Here is a 17,960-nt window from a genome sequence, read left to right on the forward strand (position 1 = left end):
TATTTGCACCCATGTATTAGGAAAAAAAATGTCAACAGTGATTGACAGGTATTCACACCACTTTTGATAACCTTCATTTAATCTCTTCAAAATATCTTACAATGACATAAGAGCAAAAATTGTTCATACAAAAGTGTGAGCGCAGACGTTTGCCTGGCTCTATTGTTTGACATGGTTCCAAATTTTAGAGTGGTGCACATGCGCATGGGCAACGCATCTGTTTTCATGTGTCAACAGGGTGTGAATAGCTCAGCTGGTGGGGTTTGCTGTTTGTACCCTGGTGCAAATAGTCACTCCGATAAAATATCAACTGAAGAAAAACAGAACATCGTTTTATTAACGATCATATTTATTGACAAAAATTGCACAAAAAATTAGTAAACAAATGTAATGTATAGGCAAGTTAATGTACAAGCTATTGTTATTATTGCAACTTTTCCATATAAGACATTTAGAAGGATTAACCTTTCTTTAAATGAAATGAAGGCATCATTTACAAACCTTTAATTCTCCTGTTGACAAGTCAAAATGCTGTTTTAATTTAAAAAGAAAGAAACTATTACAAGTCCAGTACATATGATGGCGCTTCAGGAGAAACAAAGGTACAAATAATGAAATTTAAGACGACTGAAAGCCAGTGGCACTAGTTAATGTGATCAGTAACACCTGTGATTTCCTCAGTACTACAAATATGACCAAATGTCTGCAGCGGATGATAGCTTTTGGATAACAAATAAACCACTTTCTGCTGTACTGCTTCATCCAGGTCTTCACAGTATTGTTCTGAACTCATCAAAAATGAAACTGGGCACGTGAGCTTCAACCACCTAAAGAATACAGAAAAAATTAAGACATACACATTAAAATCCCATCAAAGTACAGTTGTGTCTCTTTTAGATCACAAAACAGTTTAATTCATAATTATTCAGAGCCAGAAGGTTTTAGACTTGATAGTATGATAAAACAATTACTAAAAACTAAGATGCAGCTTCAAGTCATGGCGGAAATTTTCAGCTGTTGTCATTTACCATCTTGTCAAAATGTTTTGTCTTACCTTGCGTGATAGTGTGGTGTATTTCACATAGTCTTCAAGAAACATCAAAGCTCCCACCACATCAGAGGGCATGTCTGGAATCTTTTGGCTAGAATGGAATCAAATAAAAACTCAAAAAAGGCTCGATGGGGCTGTAAGTAATACGTTCAATCAAGAAGTGAAAGTACATAAAACTCATGTATACAAACTCATCAGGCTCTCGTGTAACTTTATACATTATTCCAAAGAAATGTAGTTTGTTCCGTTACCTTGTGCATTGCTCCATGACAGAGCGGATGAACTGGCCGATGAGACCTAAGAACTGCTGCGTATATCTGGAGTGGAACTGCTTGAGCAGGGTGAGCAAGCCGAGCACCAGCGGAGGCCAGTCAATCGGGTCTGCAGCTTTCTTGCAGGTCATTCCTATAAGAAAGCACGTAAATCCTTAAGCTAGTAAGTTTAGCATATTTACGGAGAATTGTTTATTTCTGGAAGCAGCACATTGATATTTCCAAAGACCAGCTAATGATTATAAAAAAAACATCAAATGCAGATGAATTGAAGAGAAGAAATGAAGGATGTAGAACAGGCAAAAAATAAAAGGAGAACAATAAGGAAGATGTTCTGATAATTTTTTTGTCCTCTATCATCATGGAGAGTGTGATATCCGTGAGAGGTTGGATGGATGAGCTTCCAACTACTACTACTCACATACATAGGAGGGTAAAGCGGGATCAGTGCTGGTCAGACTGGTGTCAGTCCAGTTGGACACAGGCGCTGCCATGCTAGAGGATTTTTTTAATGTATTTATATATTTTTTTTTTTGTTCCTTTCCGACTCTAGACAACAGTCCCTTTATTCAGCAAACTTTGTCCTTTTCCAGCCTTGTGGTCCATAGAGCAGGTGTTTATCTCCAGTTTCTGTAGCGCAAACGAACAGGTGGTAACCACCCCCAGGATAGGATGCTAGTCTATCGCTGGATACTTCCCCTAGCAGAGCTAGGTACCATTCATACATACTGGGTGAAGTGAGGAAAGCTGAGAGTAAAGCATCTTTCCCAAGGATGCACAAAGTGACGCCAGTGCCAGGGTTCGAACCCACGACCTTCGGAGCCTGAAGTCCCAAACACTAGCCCACTCCGCTCCTTTATTCAGCAAAAGTAGGTCTTAAATTCACCATTATAATCATCATTTTGGCATAATTGCATGCAGCTTTCTCAGTGCTGAGTCATGCAAAGAGCTGTACAAATCTCTTAACTCATTCTGATGAGCAGAGACTAAATAATTTAACTCAATGCAGAAATGCTTCTTAAAGAGCTGAGTCTTTAGCTTGCTCTTAAAAGTAGGATGTGAAAAATGAAAGTTTTTGTCAGTACTCAGACAAGTCAGTGTGCTCTCTGGCTTTGCTCCACTTTCTCTCTGCTGCCCTAAGTCCAGCTCTGTGACCCCCCAGAACCTCTGTGACCCCCCAGAACCTCTGTGAGCCGTGGACTGGGAGGTTTCTGTCCAGCTGGTTTGGACACCAGAGGACAGCGTTTATCCAGAGAGGAGGCGAGCGAGGAGCAGAGTGTTTCTGTAGCCTCATTAACAGATACACTTCTCCGCACTGAGTGATAAGGGAGAGTAGAGCAGACCTCATCAGACAGCTGTGTAGGGCTGAGAGATCGTACGTTTCTGTGATAGGAAACCATCTTTGGAGTTGGGTGAGTGACATGAGGAAGGGAGAAGGAAACTGTAACCAGGACGTGGTCTGAGAGGTGCAGTGGTGTGCACACACGTCAGCTGCCAGCGCCGGGTCAAGAGTGTTACCAGCTTTGTGTGTTGGAGGAGTCTGGACCAGTGTAAGATTGAAAGAGTGGATGAGGGCCAGGAAATCATTTGCCTTTGTTTTGCCAATGTGAATGTTCATGTCGTCCAGTACAATTAGTGGAGAGCCATCACGAGGAGAGAATCCTGTCCATTTCAGAGATGAACTCATCTATGTTGCCTCCTGGAGGGCGGTATATGACCAGAATGTAGGCAGTGAAGGGCTTAGAGATCTTTACTGTGTGATATTCAAGCGATGAGCAGTAAGCAATGGGACAGATGGATGTGAAATTCCACTTTTTGCACATTTGAATGCCTGTACCACCTCCTCGTCCAGCAGAGCGTGGTAATTGAGTGAATTCTGCATTCGTAGATAGAGCAGCTGGTGTGATGAATTAAGTAGTTAAATAAATTAAAGGTACATTTTTTGACCTACTACACTTGCAGATGTTCAAACTAATGAGATATTACGAACCCGGTTGATGAAAAAAGAAAGAAAAAAAACAACCGTACCTTGGTTTCTGGTGTACTGTAATTTAGGCAGCTGAGCAATGATAAACAGGAAGTTGATGATAGGAAAGTAAGGGAGACGCTTTGTAGTTATGTAGATCTGTATAAGGCATAAACAGAAGGAAAGTATTAGAGTACTAGTGAAATGTGACATTTGAACAATGTAAAAGCATTACACGGTAAGCAACGTGTCTAACTTGCAAACCTTGTTGAGCGGGTTGTGAATACCAGCAGCCTCCAGGTAGGCAGTGATCTCGTACAGTAGTGTGTTGTCCTCTTTAGGGTACGGGAGAGACGGGTCCTGGTAGTGGGCTTCAATGTCTGCCAGCAGAGACCTGGCACGGCCATAATAAAGCACGTTTAAGGGTAAGACAAATGGGAAACATTTATAAACACAAATAAACTGGTAATATTATATTGATGACTGAATCTTACTTACAAATTAATGAGAGAAAACAAATATCTTGTTGGAATATAAATCAGGCTTCTTTTCAAGATGCAGGATCATTTTGTTTCATATTGGGAAAAGGCTTACTTGTTGAGGTTTTCCAGGGCAGCAGCCAGATGTTTGGAGTCAAACTTGCAGGAGAAGTTTAGCTCGTTCGCAATCTGCTGTCTGAGAATTTGCATCTGACCAACCTACAACAAAAACAACGGCCTTGAACTGTATTTTAATGACAATGTGTCTGACAGGAACCTTCTAACAATGACACATGGTTACGTGGGACTACCGGTACTCATTTTCTGGACAAGGACCACTACCTTCATGATGGCTTCCAGGTATGAACCCCACACCTTCTGGGACTTGGCCACAGCATTTGCGTAGACTTTACTGGCATTGGCTATAGAGAAAAAAAAAACGCAATAAAAATAGGGAAAAAAGTTAAAAAAAAAAAAAACTGATGTGGTATAGAGCAGTGTCTCCCAACCTGAGGTCCGGGCCCCCCCTGGGGGGGCGCCAGAGATCTCTGGGGGGGGGCGCAAAACTTTGTCTGCTTTAAAATTATGCAGTTGTAAAAATTCTATTTGCAGAATGAGTCATTCATAAGACATTGTTAAGAATAATTTATGAATGTCTTGAATATTTTTTGTTTTTTAGACACTGGTGACAAACACAGGAAATTATTTCATTCCTTATTATTATATCATTACTCAAAATTGTATCTACTCCAACAGGTTGTTAAAGGAAAAATGTTAAAAAATGTTGGTCTCATATTAAAAGAGACATTTTTCATAAATATTTTTATGTCCTTTTATGTCCAAAGTCATATGTATACAGAGCAAACCAAAGAGAAATGTATCAAAAAAACATAACTAATGTTCATTTTTTCAATTAAAGACTATTTTGGTGCTAGTACGTACAGGTCAGGGGGCTTGGCTGGTCTTAGACACAAGTAGGGGGGGAAACAAGGAAAAAAGGTTGGGAACCACTGGTATAGATTACTATAAGCTATAAGTGGATACTTACCCACAATGCCTTGCATTGGGTTGACAGTAGCCAACATATTTTTGAAGACCTCCATCAAGGTTTTGTCCTTCAGGATGGTCTTCTGGAGCATGGTCAGGAAGTTCTGATAACAAACAGGTTGGAAAATATGTTCCAGAAACCACACAATGTAAAATCGCTCACAACAAAGGTTTAAGGAATGACTTTACAACCTCTGGTGTAATTACCTGAAGTTCCCGAACAATCATGAAGCAGAGCAGCCGGTCCAGTCCGTTAAGACCAAACGTACCCAGGGTGTTCTGGATCTCAGCGAACAGCCTGTTGTTGGTCACCTCCTGGTGGGTCCTCAGGTCATACCACGTGTTCATCTGGTCAATATAGCACGTTACCCTGGAGAGAAAATCTGTTAATCTGCCTGGTGATCAATGCAAGATCTGGTATCTGTTTGTGGGATTTCAGTAACTCTTCCATTGTGATTTAACTTTGCAACGTACTTTGGATCAGTGATTCTTAGGATTTCTCTGCAGAGACGACCAATGAAAGTGGCAGACTCATCCACAGAGGGAAACTTAGGAATTGGGATGTGAGTGGACTGGTGAACACTCTGCCAGTCCTGGATCTGAATAAAAGATAGAAACAGCTGTAATTAGTGACAAACAGCTGAACTGAAAGGACGCATCCTATTGAAAGTCTGCAGTCAGCGCAACATTTCAAAGATGATCTCAGAAACCAAAAAACCTTTTTAATTATGAAGGCCTGACCTTTGTCCTGAGGAAACTATTGCACTCTTGCTCTACATTGTAGTTGATGATGCGAGACACTTCCTCCTGCCAGATTTTAAGGCCATAAATGCTGACATAGTCCTGGATGTACTCGAACGACCTGTAGAAACCGTCCATGGTGGCTGCCATGTCCTTCAACTTGGGCATCAGTTCACTGGGCTGAGAAAGTTAAACGTTATACGCTTTAGTTTAGCTTCAGATTTTTTTTTTTTTTTTTTCTTTTTCCAGGGCTCTTATTTTTTTATTCTCACATTGTAAATTGACAGAGCATCACACTATTGCAAAATAGAGTAGCAGTAAGAATATGATGCAAGTTCTATCTATTAACTGTAATCAGATTTGAAATTGTATGCACAGTGAATATTCCATAAACATGAAATCAAGATCAAAAAAGTTGTAATCTTGTAAAAAAATAAAAAGATGCTGCAATTGGTGGCTAACCTTAGCCTTGGGGTTGAAGATTAAGCCTTTGTGCAAAGCATAAGCAACTCTCTTTACCAACTCCTTTCTGATGCCATCCTCCAGAAGCTGCTTAGGATCCACCTAAAACATCACAACACCTCAGTTAGGTAAACATAATACCCGACACTTTTAACAGTTACAATATATAACAATTACCTTAATGATCCCAACTAGAGTAGTCTTCATCATCAAGATCCCCTCAGTAAAGATGGAGATGTCATGGGTGAGTTTTGCCACCTGCAGTCACATGAAGGAGGAAATCCATCCAATATGAGTTAACACAGGAAGATTCTACAATAATGCACAATCATATTTTACATTTAGCATGCTATTTTGTTTCCAAGTTTAAAATATTTAAAGAAAAATAATCATATCTAATTTCAGGCTATTGCAAAATATGCCTTACATAATGAAAATATGACTCAAGTGGTTCACACTCTAATCAGAGCGATTCAAGTAAGCCTGCTGGCACCATCTGTTTCCTAATTTGAATTTCACATCAAAAGCTGCGGGTGGCATTGAAATTGCCCCTGACTCCCATCCAGCAGATGAGTCAACATCAAAAAACAGCATCATGAGGCCTCTTATCTACGTTCTTCATTTTATACAAGATCGTATTACTTTTTTTTTTTTTCCCTTCACTTCAAATGAGATTCTGCAAACATGCAACAAGCAGCTGTTTTACCTCATAGCGAGCCCCCAGCTGGGAGTAGTCCTTCAGCTTGTCTTTATCCAGCCGTGTGGGCACCTCAATTATGTCGTGGATCTGAAGTTTGATGATTTTGGCCAGAGACGTGAACATGCTCTCCGGGATAATTTGAAGAACCTACAGTATAGGAGCAAAAAAGGTAAATACACACAGAGAGAAAAACTGTTCATGTATGTATGTTTTGAAGTAAAAAGAAAAACTTCAGATCAATCATGAAAAAAAAAAAAAAAAAAAAACAGATGGCATTTGGATGCTTTGGAAGAGAAATCTTGAGAAGAGCTGGAAGGAACATGTCTAGCGTGTAGAAACACAGGATGTGGCTGATGGCACCAGAAGGTAAAACCATCTTTGAGGACTAAACAATTAAGTGTTTCTCTATGGGTGAATTTGCCAAACAGATGGTTCTAGGAACAATAATCATTGCTCCAGCTGTTGCTGCATGAATCCTACATAAGTTCCAACATGTGGAGCTCATTTGAAACAGTTATATAAGCACGTTCGACTGTGAGAGCCACAGAAAATATCTGTCCTTTGTGAAAAAACTTTTTCCAACCCGAAGCTAACAAGACTTAATTACGAAGTACCTTTCTGACATAAGCCACCAACTCTCCAGAGTAGAACTGTGACACACTCAGCAGGTCGGCACTGTTGGCCTGGTTGATACGCAGTAACGGGAGATCCAAAGCAGATGCCAGCTGCTCAAACAAACACACTCATTAAATAAGCATTTTTAATATCCACATACTGAAAGAAAAATTACATGTTAATAATTCATACATCTAATTATCAAGCGACTGAATGTGTGAAAAGGAGTTGGAAGCAATTAGAAGTCACCTTCAGAAATGTGGCTCTCAGCTTTGTGACCATGGACGGGTTGACTCTGATGCTCTCTTGCATAATGGATGTAAAGCTGCAGAATAAAACACAAGCAAAAGAAATTACTTCAGTCAAAGTCAAAAGAACTGCATCGCTCCAATCTTGCAAAAAATATTTTCATCAGCAACTTAGCACCTGTCAATTATCTGCCACGCGTAGGACAGGTCTCCAACTATCTGCATGGTGATGAGGACTTCTTCTTTGATGTTGATGGTGCGGATCATTTGGTGCAGGAACTTTCTGGTGTCCGCCAAAAACTGACAGACCTGCAGGTTCGACTCCAGCTGGTGAAATTCCTGGACCTGAAGACCAAGAGGAAAATATTTAACACACCTATAGAAAACACACAGCACTTGAATGTTATCACATATCTGCACCCAAGTAATTTTTTATTAATGTATCATTTACTGATTACATTTCATAAATATTGCACTTTTTGCAAAAAAAATGTATTTATTTCATTATTAATTCTACAACATATTATTGTGTAATATCCAGCAGAAAATGAGGGCGGTGGAATTCAGGTAAGTAACGCAATTTGCAATCATGTATTTCTCTGGATGTGTTTTTACTATAGAGGCAGTTAAACTGACTTTCACTCCCGGACTGAAGTATTGCTCTAAGATGAGCTTATCTCCGCACAATACAAATGCTAATAAACTATCTCTGGGTAATCCTAAAGGGCGTTAAGACCATTATCTCCACCTGATCTCAGTCATTGTGAAACATAATTATCCCGCTCACCTCGACAAGAGCCTGTATCAGCTGAACAGTCTTCCTCCCAGCAGCTGTGGAGTCTTCATAGTTCAAAGACTCGATCTGTTTGGAGATTTCCCTGAACCACGCCTGCAGGTTCTCTGCAAGGAGGTGTGCAGAGATGCACACAGATAACAAAAAGAAAAAAAGAAACACAAAAAAACATGTTTAATTCCAGCCATTTCCATCTATATTTGTAGCTTTAAAGGTATTGTGACATGAAAAACAAATTTTTCTTGATTTTTTGTGTTTTGTTGGGTGTCTTGACATCAATTACACCCAAAAAACAACGAACTTTTAACATTCAGTGTATTGTGTGCTTTCTGGGATTTTCCGCATAACTATGCAAAAACGGCGTATGTGGTTTGGTGGCGGATCGTTACGTAAAGGGCCGCTAAATCACCGCCCCCTCCACCCAGCTCCCTGTCTCCTCTCCTCTCCAGCGCACCGTAAAGGCTGATTTATGGTTCCGCGTTACACCGACGCAGAGCCTACGGCGTAGGGTTACGCGGCGACGCGCACCGTACGCTGAACCCTACGGCGTAGGCTCTGCGTCGATTTAACGCGGAACCATAAATGAGGCTTAACACTGAGCTGTTTAGAGCCTCTTTTGTTCTCGTCACCGGAGGAAAACTGCTAAGAAGACCCGCGGCCACTGACTGGACTTAAGAAAAGGGGACACTGCTGCTTGCATGCCTTTATTTTTGTGATTGTTTGCGGTGGACTGCTCGCCCTGCTGCTTTTCCGTGCATGCTTCGCCTGTCGCTCCCGGCTTAACTCTCCGACGCCGCTGTTTGGAGGAGGAGTGGCGCAATGATTGACAGGAAAGGGGGAAAAGGACGCGTTTTTCACGGCGCAAAATAACACCGTCATAAAAAGCCAGGAATGGAGTACTAGAGTGAAGTTTTTCTTGTCACTCTTTTAGACACATTTGAGGGATGTTGGCCAAGACTTTTAATAGTGTTAAAAGCATGTTAAAAATGATGTCACAATACCTTTAAGACATTTTATTTTCTGTCTGCTCTCAAAAAACGTCAAGTATTTATGTTCCAGCAGTGAAATAATTCATTACATTTTAAGTATCTAACTACACATCCCTGAAGCTCCTGTAATCACAACCACATCTTTGCTACATCTGTAACCCTTCGATTTATCCAGGAGACGAGCGTAGCTCACCATTTTTCTCCACCCTGGTGAGAGGCTTGACGCCAGAGAAGACTTCGGCCAGCTCAGTCATTCTCTCGGATCCCTCCGTCTTGTAGCTTTCCCATTTGATCTGCTTCTCTGTCAGCATCTGTTTGAACATCTGGAGGAGGGACAACACAGATGCTTAGCTGATGAGGAAGGATTTGTCAGTGGAGATGTTTAATCAATACATTAAATATGTGTCCTCTCCTGATAAACTGGCTTGGCATATGTTATCTATGTGGTGGAGACATCTAAAATAGCGTATTTTGGAAACAATAAAGCTTTCCTCTTCGCACTAAAAAGGTGCATTTTACACAAACGTGCATTTAGGAAGACAGCTGTTTACAAGTCTTCTGCCTGTCATTAGAGATGTGTAAGGGGAAACTGTCACCTCTTTCAGCGTGGACTCAAACTGAGCAGTGTCGAGCAGCAGCTGGAACATGGTCCTGGGGTTGTACTTGGAGTCGTTGAGCACTTGGTCTTTTATCTGACGCAGTCGCTTGTTGTTTGGGTCATAGGCTTATGAGACAAAACATGCTTTAGTGAATATGAGATATGATTTGGTACTTAATAAGTCTGAAACCGCCCAGATGAACAGCAACACTCAACCTATAGAAATGTGTTATTATATAATAAACCAAAAAAAAACAAAAGAAAAACCATCATGAAGAGGCAGTATGTGGATAAGATAAGGACACAATGATGTGGTAGCTTATAGAAGCACCTTCAGCAGCCATTACTTGAAGTAATTGTTTTGTATATGACAATAGGGCTTAGTCGGCGTCTCTGACAGTTCTTAAAGGCGTTGAATTGCATGTTACTGACAATTGTCAGTATGGATCAATGTACATCTTAAAAGCATAAAATTAAAAGTGGTGTACCTCAGGGTTCAGTTTTAGGTCCAATCTTTTGTTTTACATGTTTTAATATTTGCATGCTTCCTTTTAGATATGTCAGTTTTCATGGTTATGCTGATGACACAAATTTATATTGCTGTGTCTGTGTCTCCTGATTCCATTAGACCAATCAAAAACCTTTAAGACTTATTTTAGGTATTAAACTATAGATGGTAAAATGAGAACTTGAGAACTGGTTTTGAAGATTAGAGGGGAAAACTCTAAATATATTTGTAAGTTGAGTCCATGAAATTAAGTACAAAAAAAAAAACTGTCCGTAAAAATGTACTTTATCACATTTAAACATTTCCAAAGTAACACAGTTTCTCTCTCCAGCCAACAACGAGACCCTGATCGATCCTTGTATTACACGCAGACTGGAATATTCTAATGCTTTTCTCTGGTATCACTAAGAAAACTATTTGCCAATTACAGTTGCGTCAAAACTCACCAGCACATATGCTGACTAAAACGATTTAAAAATTTAAAGTATCTGCACTGGCAACCCGGTCCCTTCAGGATTGATTAAGATCCCTTTACAAGATTATAAAACTCTTAATGGTCTTTGTCCTCTTTATACGAGTTACAAGAATTTTATGAACCTCTTCTGACCCTCAGGTCTTCTGGTGGCAGATTTTTAATTATCCCCAGAGTAAGAGCAAAAACATGGTGAGGTCCTTTTATATTGCTACAGCGCACTTTAGTGGAGTGATCAAGCAGAAGACCTGAGGGCAGCTGAGAGTGTGGGAGCTTTTAAAAAGACCCATCTTCTTAACTGAGCCTTTAAATTAGCTTTTTGGGGGGTTTTAGTTTATTATCTAACCAAGTTTTATAGTTTTATTTTGTCATGATTTTTCAATTGATTGACTGATTGATAAGCTACTTCATGGAAAATAACTATGTATTTAATAGCTTACTTGTGTGTTTGTGTTTTAATTCTCGATCTTCCAATGTTTCGTCTTGGACTAAGGATGGCATTTCCTCTAGTTCTACTGTACGTGGGTCATTGTGTTAATTTTGATGTGGTTCAGTGGTGGAAGCAGAACCTTTTCAATCTATTTCATTTGCTTTTGTTTCAATGCTGTCAAGCACTTTGTGTTATATGAAAAGAACTACATAAATACTGAATACCTGATTGTGACTGACTGGCTGATCCTCTCATTGTTCTGGAGAGATTTTGTATCTCTGCTCTTTATAAAATGTTTCCGTTCATTCAGGCTTGTGGGTATTTCTCAGCTATCCTGTTGTAGATTTGTTGGTGTGCTCAACGGTGGCATTTTATGAAAAAAATATATTTTTGTGTGTGTGGCTGAAAATTAATCAAGTGTATTTGATTGGCAGCCTCGGGCTGCTGCATACCTGCATAATTCCTATGGAAGCAGGAAAGGTGCACTTTGTTTTTTAAAAGCTGTTCCCAAATTTTGTCATAAAGCATTTTAAGATTAGACCCCATTACTTAACATGGACAAAGAACTTGTCCTGGGCCGTGTAAAAGCAAGGGGGATGTGACCTCCCCGGTGCCTGAGGCTAAACTTTGGGGAGGGAAGAGGAGTCAGGTGGTATTACTGAGTGGTACTGCGTAACACAGCAGCCTAACCCTAACCCTAAGAGACGGGGTTACTGACAGGGCCACCCTGACACCTGACCTGTTTAAACACAGGTATCCAGCAATGTAAAAGAGGCTATAGTTTTGCTCCATAAATAATGACAGTTAAATATGTCATGTATTTTTTTAACTGAAGTACCATTTTCCCAATTTTAAAGGAGCATGAGGCTCCTTTTAAGAAATGAGACTCATTAGCGCCACCCTTCGCCACGACGGCCGTTGGGGGTACTGCAGCCAACAGTGAAGCCGGCACGGGAGAACTCGGGTCCAGAATTGCAGCGCATTTTGCAGCACACAGCCTGTTCAAGGCAAAGGAGAGATACACTAGAGGGCTCATTATTTTTGGTTTGGAACGCTTCATCTGACATTATTACTAGAAAACTTAAAACGTATAGGAATTTTTTTCATAAATCCTGCCTCAATCCTGCCTCATGCTCCTTTAAAAGCTGGTAAGCATCCAAAAATATGAAAACTACTTCTTTGGAAGTCCACTGAAAGCATCCCGAGGAGGTCCTTCCTCTTCTCCAAACTACATTATCTGCTCGGTGTTCTTACCCGACTCTGCCGTGTGCAGCATCAGCCAGCGAATGGCCACATTGCAGTCCCTCAGACAGTTGAGCAGTTTGGGAATGTGGTCCAGGATGAACTCCTCCCTGAGGAAACCCTCTTTGAGCAGCTGCTGCACCTTAGGCCTCAGGCTCTCCAGACTAGAAGCGTAGCGAGTGGCCTAGAAAAAGTGACAAAGATAAAAACACCAGAAGATTCATCTTCATCTACAAACTAGTCGTTAGTTAATTCCCTGCAGTTGCCATCGGGAAGAAAAGCAATGACGACAGCTGAAAGTGAATTTGGCACTTTACATCTTTGTCAGGATCCATACTTACTTTATGAACACTCAGCCATATTTTAATCAACTTATCAACAAAAGTTGGAAGAAAAGTCTATCTGAGGTCACAGTTTTGATGAATACCCTTGTGCCTTCAATTTATATTCTGTGTAGTCAAATCTGATGACTATTCACTTGTCCCTGCATACATTAACATTTCCATACATTAACAACACACTGAGGGAGTGCAAATCGAAGAATTGGAGGGCTGTGACATTGGGGCTAATACATTTTTAATACCTGCTCTTTGATGTTAGCAGAGTCCAGTGTGTAGTTCAGAGCGATTTTGGCAGCTTTGTATGGCTCCCAGGCCTCTACCAGGTTCACTGTGATCCCCATATAGATGCTGATAACCTGCAGACACATGGCATGAAGACTCCATTAAAATATATACATAAGACGAGAAACACCATGTCCTAAAATGGTTTTAATCTAGATGTCATGTAGCAGAAGGACAGCCTAAACATAAAAATGAACACTTTTGTCATGATCAGAGAATATTTTACCCAGTTATCAGGGAAGTATTTGTCTACTATCTCCCTCATCTTGGCCTGTTGGGTGTGCAGGATGGAGGGGCTGAAGAAGAGGCACACGTAGAGCATGGCTGCCTGGTTAGCCAGTGCTGTGCTTCGGTGCTCAGGCAGAGGATAGGCAGAAACCTGAATGACAAGAAGAAAGATACAGTCAGCCCTGCAAAGCATCAAATCTGCACTAATTACAGGTTTGTAAAAAAAAATTACTGGGTTTATTACTTGGTTGTAGATGTCGTCAGAGCGCAGCCTCCCAATGACCATGCTGATGAAAGTGGCACTGATGGGAACCCTCTGGAAGTAGCTCTCTGGGTAGTTGGGGGGTCGTTTAGCTCCAGGCTGGCTGGAGAAGCCGGTGCTGCGCAGCAGCTTGCAGATGTCATCCAGGTTGGAGTCAGCTGATGAACGAGCAGCGCTAAAGAACCCAAAAAACACATCAAAAGATTACAACAGAAGAAAAATGTTAAGAGAAAAAAGCTACATCAAATTGGCTTGTTGTTTCCAACTACACTTTAGTTAAGGATTTGTCTGATGATTTTGAGACTTCTGCTGTGCATGACTTCAACGCTAACAAGTCACCTGAGAGTATTGAGAATATGAAATGTCATTTCTACATGGAGCCCATGCGCATGCTCACCTGTATCTATAATATGAAACGAGCATCCTCTCTCTGACCTCTCCTTCGATTTTCTGGTCAATAACCAACAACATGACTCCATACAGGTAGAGAGCCTCACACTGGGTGGAAAAAACACAACAAATCAGCTTTTATGTTCTATCTTATAGTAGTTGTGAAGTTTAAACTCAAAGGCAAGCAACACATTTATTTGCGGTGTCACAGGTGTCTAATTCAGGTATTAACTCATCTGAAACAAATATTTAAAACCTATCAGCTTGCACCCAATGCTGTTAGATAAAAACTACTTTGCATTTCTGTTACTTACCAAGAGTTGTTTCCCATCCTCATTTAGAAGGACAGTCTCCAGGGTCTGCTGAATATAAACACCCTCATAGAGGTCGTCCAAATATCTGGAAAGAGACATAATAATATATCACCACCTACATCCTTGCTTTGTTTTGTGAGAGCATAGATGGAAATATTCTGCCTTGGGTTTAACTATGTTTATGGTAAATAAATCTAGCTTGACACGTTGGTGTATTTCTGAGGTCTGACTCAGCTTTATGTAAATTAAACCAAGTGAAACCCTGTCCTGTCATACCTGTTAAGATCCACTATATATTTGTGGACGCTTTCAAATGCCAGATAGAACCTTGACAGAATCTCAATGTTGTTCTCTCTGAACTCTTCATCCAAATCCTGAAGTTCTGGTTTAGCCTCCAGCTTCCCCTCATAATACTCAGCACCCTAGACAGGAACCAACATAGTAAATCAATGATCAGGCAATAGACATGTGCAAAAAAGTAGAAAATCCAAGTCTTACACAAAGCAAAACCTTTGCACATTTTTATCTTGAAGAAAATTGCTAATTATAACACTAGAATTCTTCCAACTACATAAACAGACCAAATACTGTTGTCAAGGAAACAGAAGACTCAAAGCAACCTTACGAGGCTTAATCAAGGGTTACTTCATTTATACCTTGAAGTAACTGAAGTCGCAGATGATGTCTCCATATTTCTGCTGATCACTTTTGTCCTTGAGCCTAAAAACTGCAGGGATGAAGTCAGAGAGACGCAGAAGCTCTGCAATGATGGCATTCCCTCTGGAGACGATCCTGAGGACGGCCTGGCCACACAGGTTGTTCTCCGCCAGGAAGTCCACCATGGTGGCCGGAGGGGAACGAGGGGGAGACAAGCAACCTCACGACTGTTGTTTTATTCCGTTTCTGTAGATGACACCCCCCACTATTCCTAGAAGTGAAAAAGAGAGAGAAAGAAAAGAAAGGAAATAGGATGTTTGAAATTAACACAAAACTTGTTAACTGGATTAAATTTATACTTTTTTTTTTTTATTATTCACAGTGCCGACAGCCGTCCACCCCTCTATACTGGTTCTGACACCCAACGGGGCCTTCTCCTGTGGAACACCGTATAATGACTTTCTTTCAGTATAATAAATAACTTTTTTTTTAACTCTTTAGCAGATTCAACAGATCTGGAAATTTACTAAATCAAAAGTCAACACTAAAAGGAGTCACTCTCTTCCTCAGAAAAAAACCTAAAACAATTCCTGAGCTGCCAGGTTTTTCTCCGCTTCTTTGAATTCAGCATCCAACTTATTTAGGTGATTGATGCTTGTTGACTGGTTTGGTAAAGAACTTTAGTTTTATAGTTTAGGTTAAGCATCAACAGGCACAGAGTTCATAGGAGATATTTACTGTGGCTTTTATTTTTTTTCAAGAGTTGACAGTTTCCTGAAATATTGTATGTGTGACATGCTTTAGTCAAAATACTGCAGGGATTCAGTGCAAATGTTGAAATCTCTTTCCGGCCATGTCTTTACAGCCCTGTTCACAGCAGCCAGATTTAGGGGGCGGAGTCAGCCACCCGACCTCTACTTAGTCAGGAGGGGCCTTTTTTGAAAACTATGTTACAGCTTATCACTGCCCACTGCAGAGCAACGGCAAATACATACACATGGGAAATACAATAATTTCAGTACTCAAAAGTATGGTAATAATTTTAATTTGGATCTGTGTTGTCACAATATCCTTCAAATCTGAACCACTCACCAAATGACAGTTTCAGACTTAAGTGGCCCACAACAAAGTGACAATGTTGTGTTACCTCAAGGTTTTTGAGGTGGCTGTTACTAATGACACCTAAATATATACTGAAAAAGGTGATTTACCTTATTTACATTTTATTGATTTGAAAAAATAATAACAATATAAGCATTTAAACAGAAAGCCGCTGAACTTATGGTGAATTCCTTTTACACCGAAAACTACAGTTGACATAATGGCAGAGACGACTGACAGACTCAAGAAAGTAATGACAGAGGAGAAAATGAGAGAGCAAGAGACTGAAAAAGAGGACATCAAAAACAGTGTTGTACAAGCTTCTTATCCTTCATGCCTGTAGGGGGTGATCTGAAGCAAACATTACAAAAACTCCTTTGTGCTGCTTTAATCAGTGAACGCGTTGCTATGCTGTTTGAATGTGTTTACACAAATTAGTATTATTACAACTGCCAGCAGAGCAGACAGAACAAATAAAACAGTTTCAAAGATTCATGTTTAAACAGCGTGGAACATTTGATGTCATTCTGAGTTGTGATTTCTTTCAGCTTTGAAAGGGCTGACTAGCACCTAGGAAATTCAGACTTAAAAGTATAACATGCTACAAATGAAGCACTTTCAGGTGGTTGAGACCATAGACATGTATACATGTATACATGTATATATATATATATATATATATATATATATATATATATATATATATATATATATATATACACACATATATACATATATATATATATATGGTTGAGACCATAAACATATATACATGTATCTATGTGTATATATGTCTGTGGTTGACGCCACTTAAAGAGACAGTAGCTACAACATTTCAAACTGAAGGGGAACTGAGCGCTGGGTTAATGTGCAGTATGAGAAAAATAATGACTATTCTCAAAATAAAAAGTATGTCAACCTTTTCTAATAATCACCTTGAATTAAAAAAAAAAACATGAACTACAAAAAAGGGATATATGCTCCAATCTGAGCTCCTTCAGAATTGCAACGCAAGGCGATAATGTCAATAATTCGTAGCGCAGAAAAGAATTATCTTCCTTTTTTTTTTCTCACCTTGTCAAAATGGGAGGACTAATGAACCGTCGTTATAATAACTTTAAGCATCACGTGTTACGTCTTCCTGCGAGCTAAAGTTAGCGTTTAGCCCACTGGTTTCCTTCAGCGATGACTCTATAAACAACACGTGATCACGTGCAAACAAATACACAATTTATGGATAAATAGCTTGTGAGCATTAAGAAAATTGAACCCTCTTCTCTGTTTAAAAGTGAAGACAGCAGATTAAAGAACTTGCCTCTTTGCAACTCCTCTTCCCTGTTTACTTCCTCATGACCGATCACGTGACTCCCGCTGGGTACGCTCGGTTCTCACACCCGACCCGCCGGCGGCGAACCCAATCAGCCACATTAAATCATACCACACTGACATTTACTGCATTTCAGGAGCGAATATGTTTCATTTCACATCCCAGAAGAGCTTAGCATTTAATGGTTGACTTGAATGTACTCTAAAAAAATGCTGTTTGAATTTTGTTTGTTTAAAAAGAGAGACCTTTGAAAATGTGTCTTTTCTGCAAACCAGCCCGGTTAATGGCTGTGCATTCATCATACTCTAGGTGGCGAAAGAGATCCACTCCGTTTGTCCGTGTGACTGGTCTCAGTGGCTTTGATATCCATCACAGCGAGGGTTTGTGTGTGTGGAAAGACAATTGGCTCCACAGGGATGCAGAGACTTGCAGGGATCACGTCCGA

At 40.2% G+C, this 17,960-nt stretch overlaps 1 protein-coding gene across 2 annotated transcripts; it reads right to left on the reverse strand.

Annotated features, from left to right (window-relative positions):
• Positions 1–644: 644 nt before the first annotated feature.
• washc5 (WASH complex subunit 5) lies at positions 645–17,538 on the reverse strand. Of its 2 annotated transcripts, none has more exons than XM_061718268.1 (29): positions 17,504–17,538; positions 15,087–15,358; positions 14,707–14,852; positions 14,431–14,515; positions 14,124–14,224; positions 13,709–13,901; positions 13,463–13,615; positions 13,197–13,310; positions 12,626–12,797; positions 9,960–10,087; positions 9,557–9,686; positions 8,369–8,481; positions 7,760–7,926; positions 7,583–7,658; positions 7,333–7,443; positions 6,725–6,865; positions 6,196–6,276; positions 6,019–6,120; positions 5,557–5,736; positions 5,290–5,414; positions 5,023–5,185; positions 4,817–4,919; positions 4,111–4,190; positions 3,884–3,987; positions 3,554–3,683; positions 3,352–3,448; positions 1,303–1,456; positions 1,055–1,142; positions 645–827 (listed from the first exon to the last, which is right to left on the reverse strand). In XM_061718268.1, exons 2-29 carry the CDS (start codon positions 15,270–15,272, stop codon positions 771–773), a joined length of 3,480 nt encoding a protein of 1,159 aa, XP_061574252.1. In that variant the 5' UTR covers positions 15,273–15,358; positions 17,504–17,538; the 3' UTR covers positions 645–770. The 2 variants fall into 2 exon arrangements, with proteins under 2 accessions (XP_061574252.1, XP_061574251.1); XM_061718267.1 differs by lacking the exon at positions 17,504–17,538 and adding an exon at positions 17,263–17,479.
• Between the last annotated feature and the right edge of the window lie 422 nt (positions 17,539–17,960).

The sequence above is a fragment of the Cololabis saira genome, chromosome 3 (genome assembly GCF_033807715.1).
Source record: "Cololabis saira isolate AMF1-May2022 chromosome 3, fColSai1.1, whole genome shotgun sequence".
In the NCBI taxonomy this organism is placed as follows: Eukaryota; Metazoa; Chordata; class Actinopteri; order Beloniformes; family Belonidae; genus Cololabis; species Cololabis saira.

Bases quoted from the DNA above. Each gene is read 5' to 3' on its own strand.
- washc5 (XM_061718268.1), bottom strand. From the start codon at position 15,272: ATGGTGGACTTCCTGGCGGAGAACAACCTGTGTGGCCAGGCCGTCCTC. The intron at 9,687-9,959 runs GTGACAGTTTCC...TCCCTCCTCCAG, and splicing joins TTGAGTCCACGCTGAAAGAG to ATGTTCAAACAGATGCTGAC. The intron at 3,449-3,553 runs GTTTGCAAGTTA...TGCCTTATACAG, and splicing joins TTCACAACCCGCTCAACAAG to ATCTACATAACTACAAAGCG.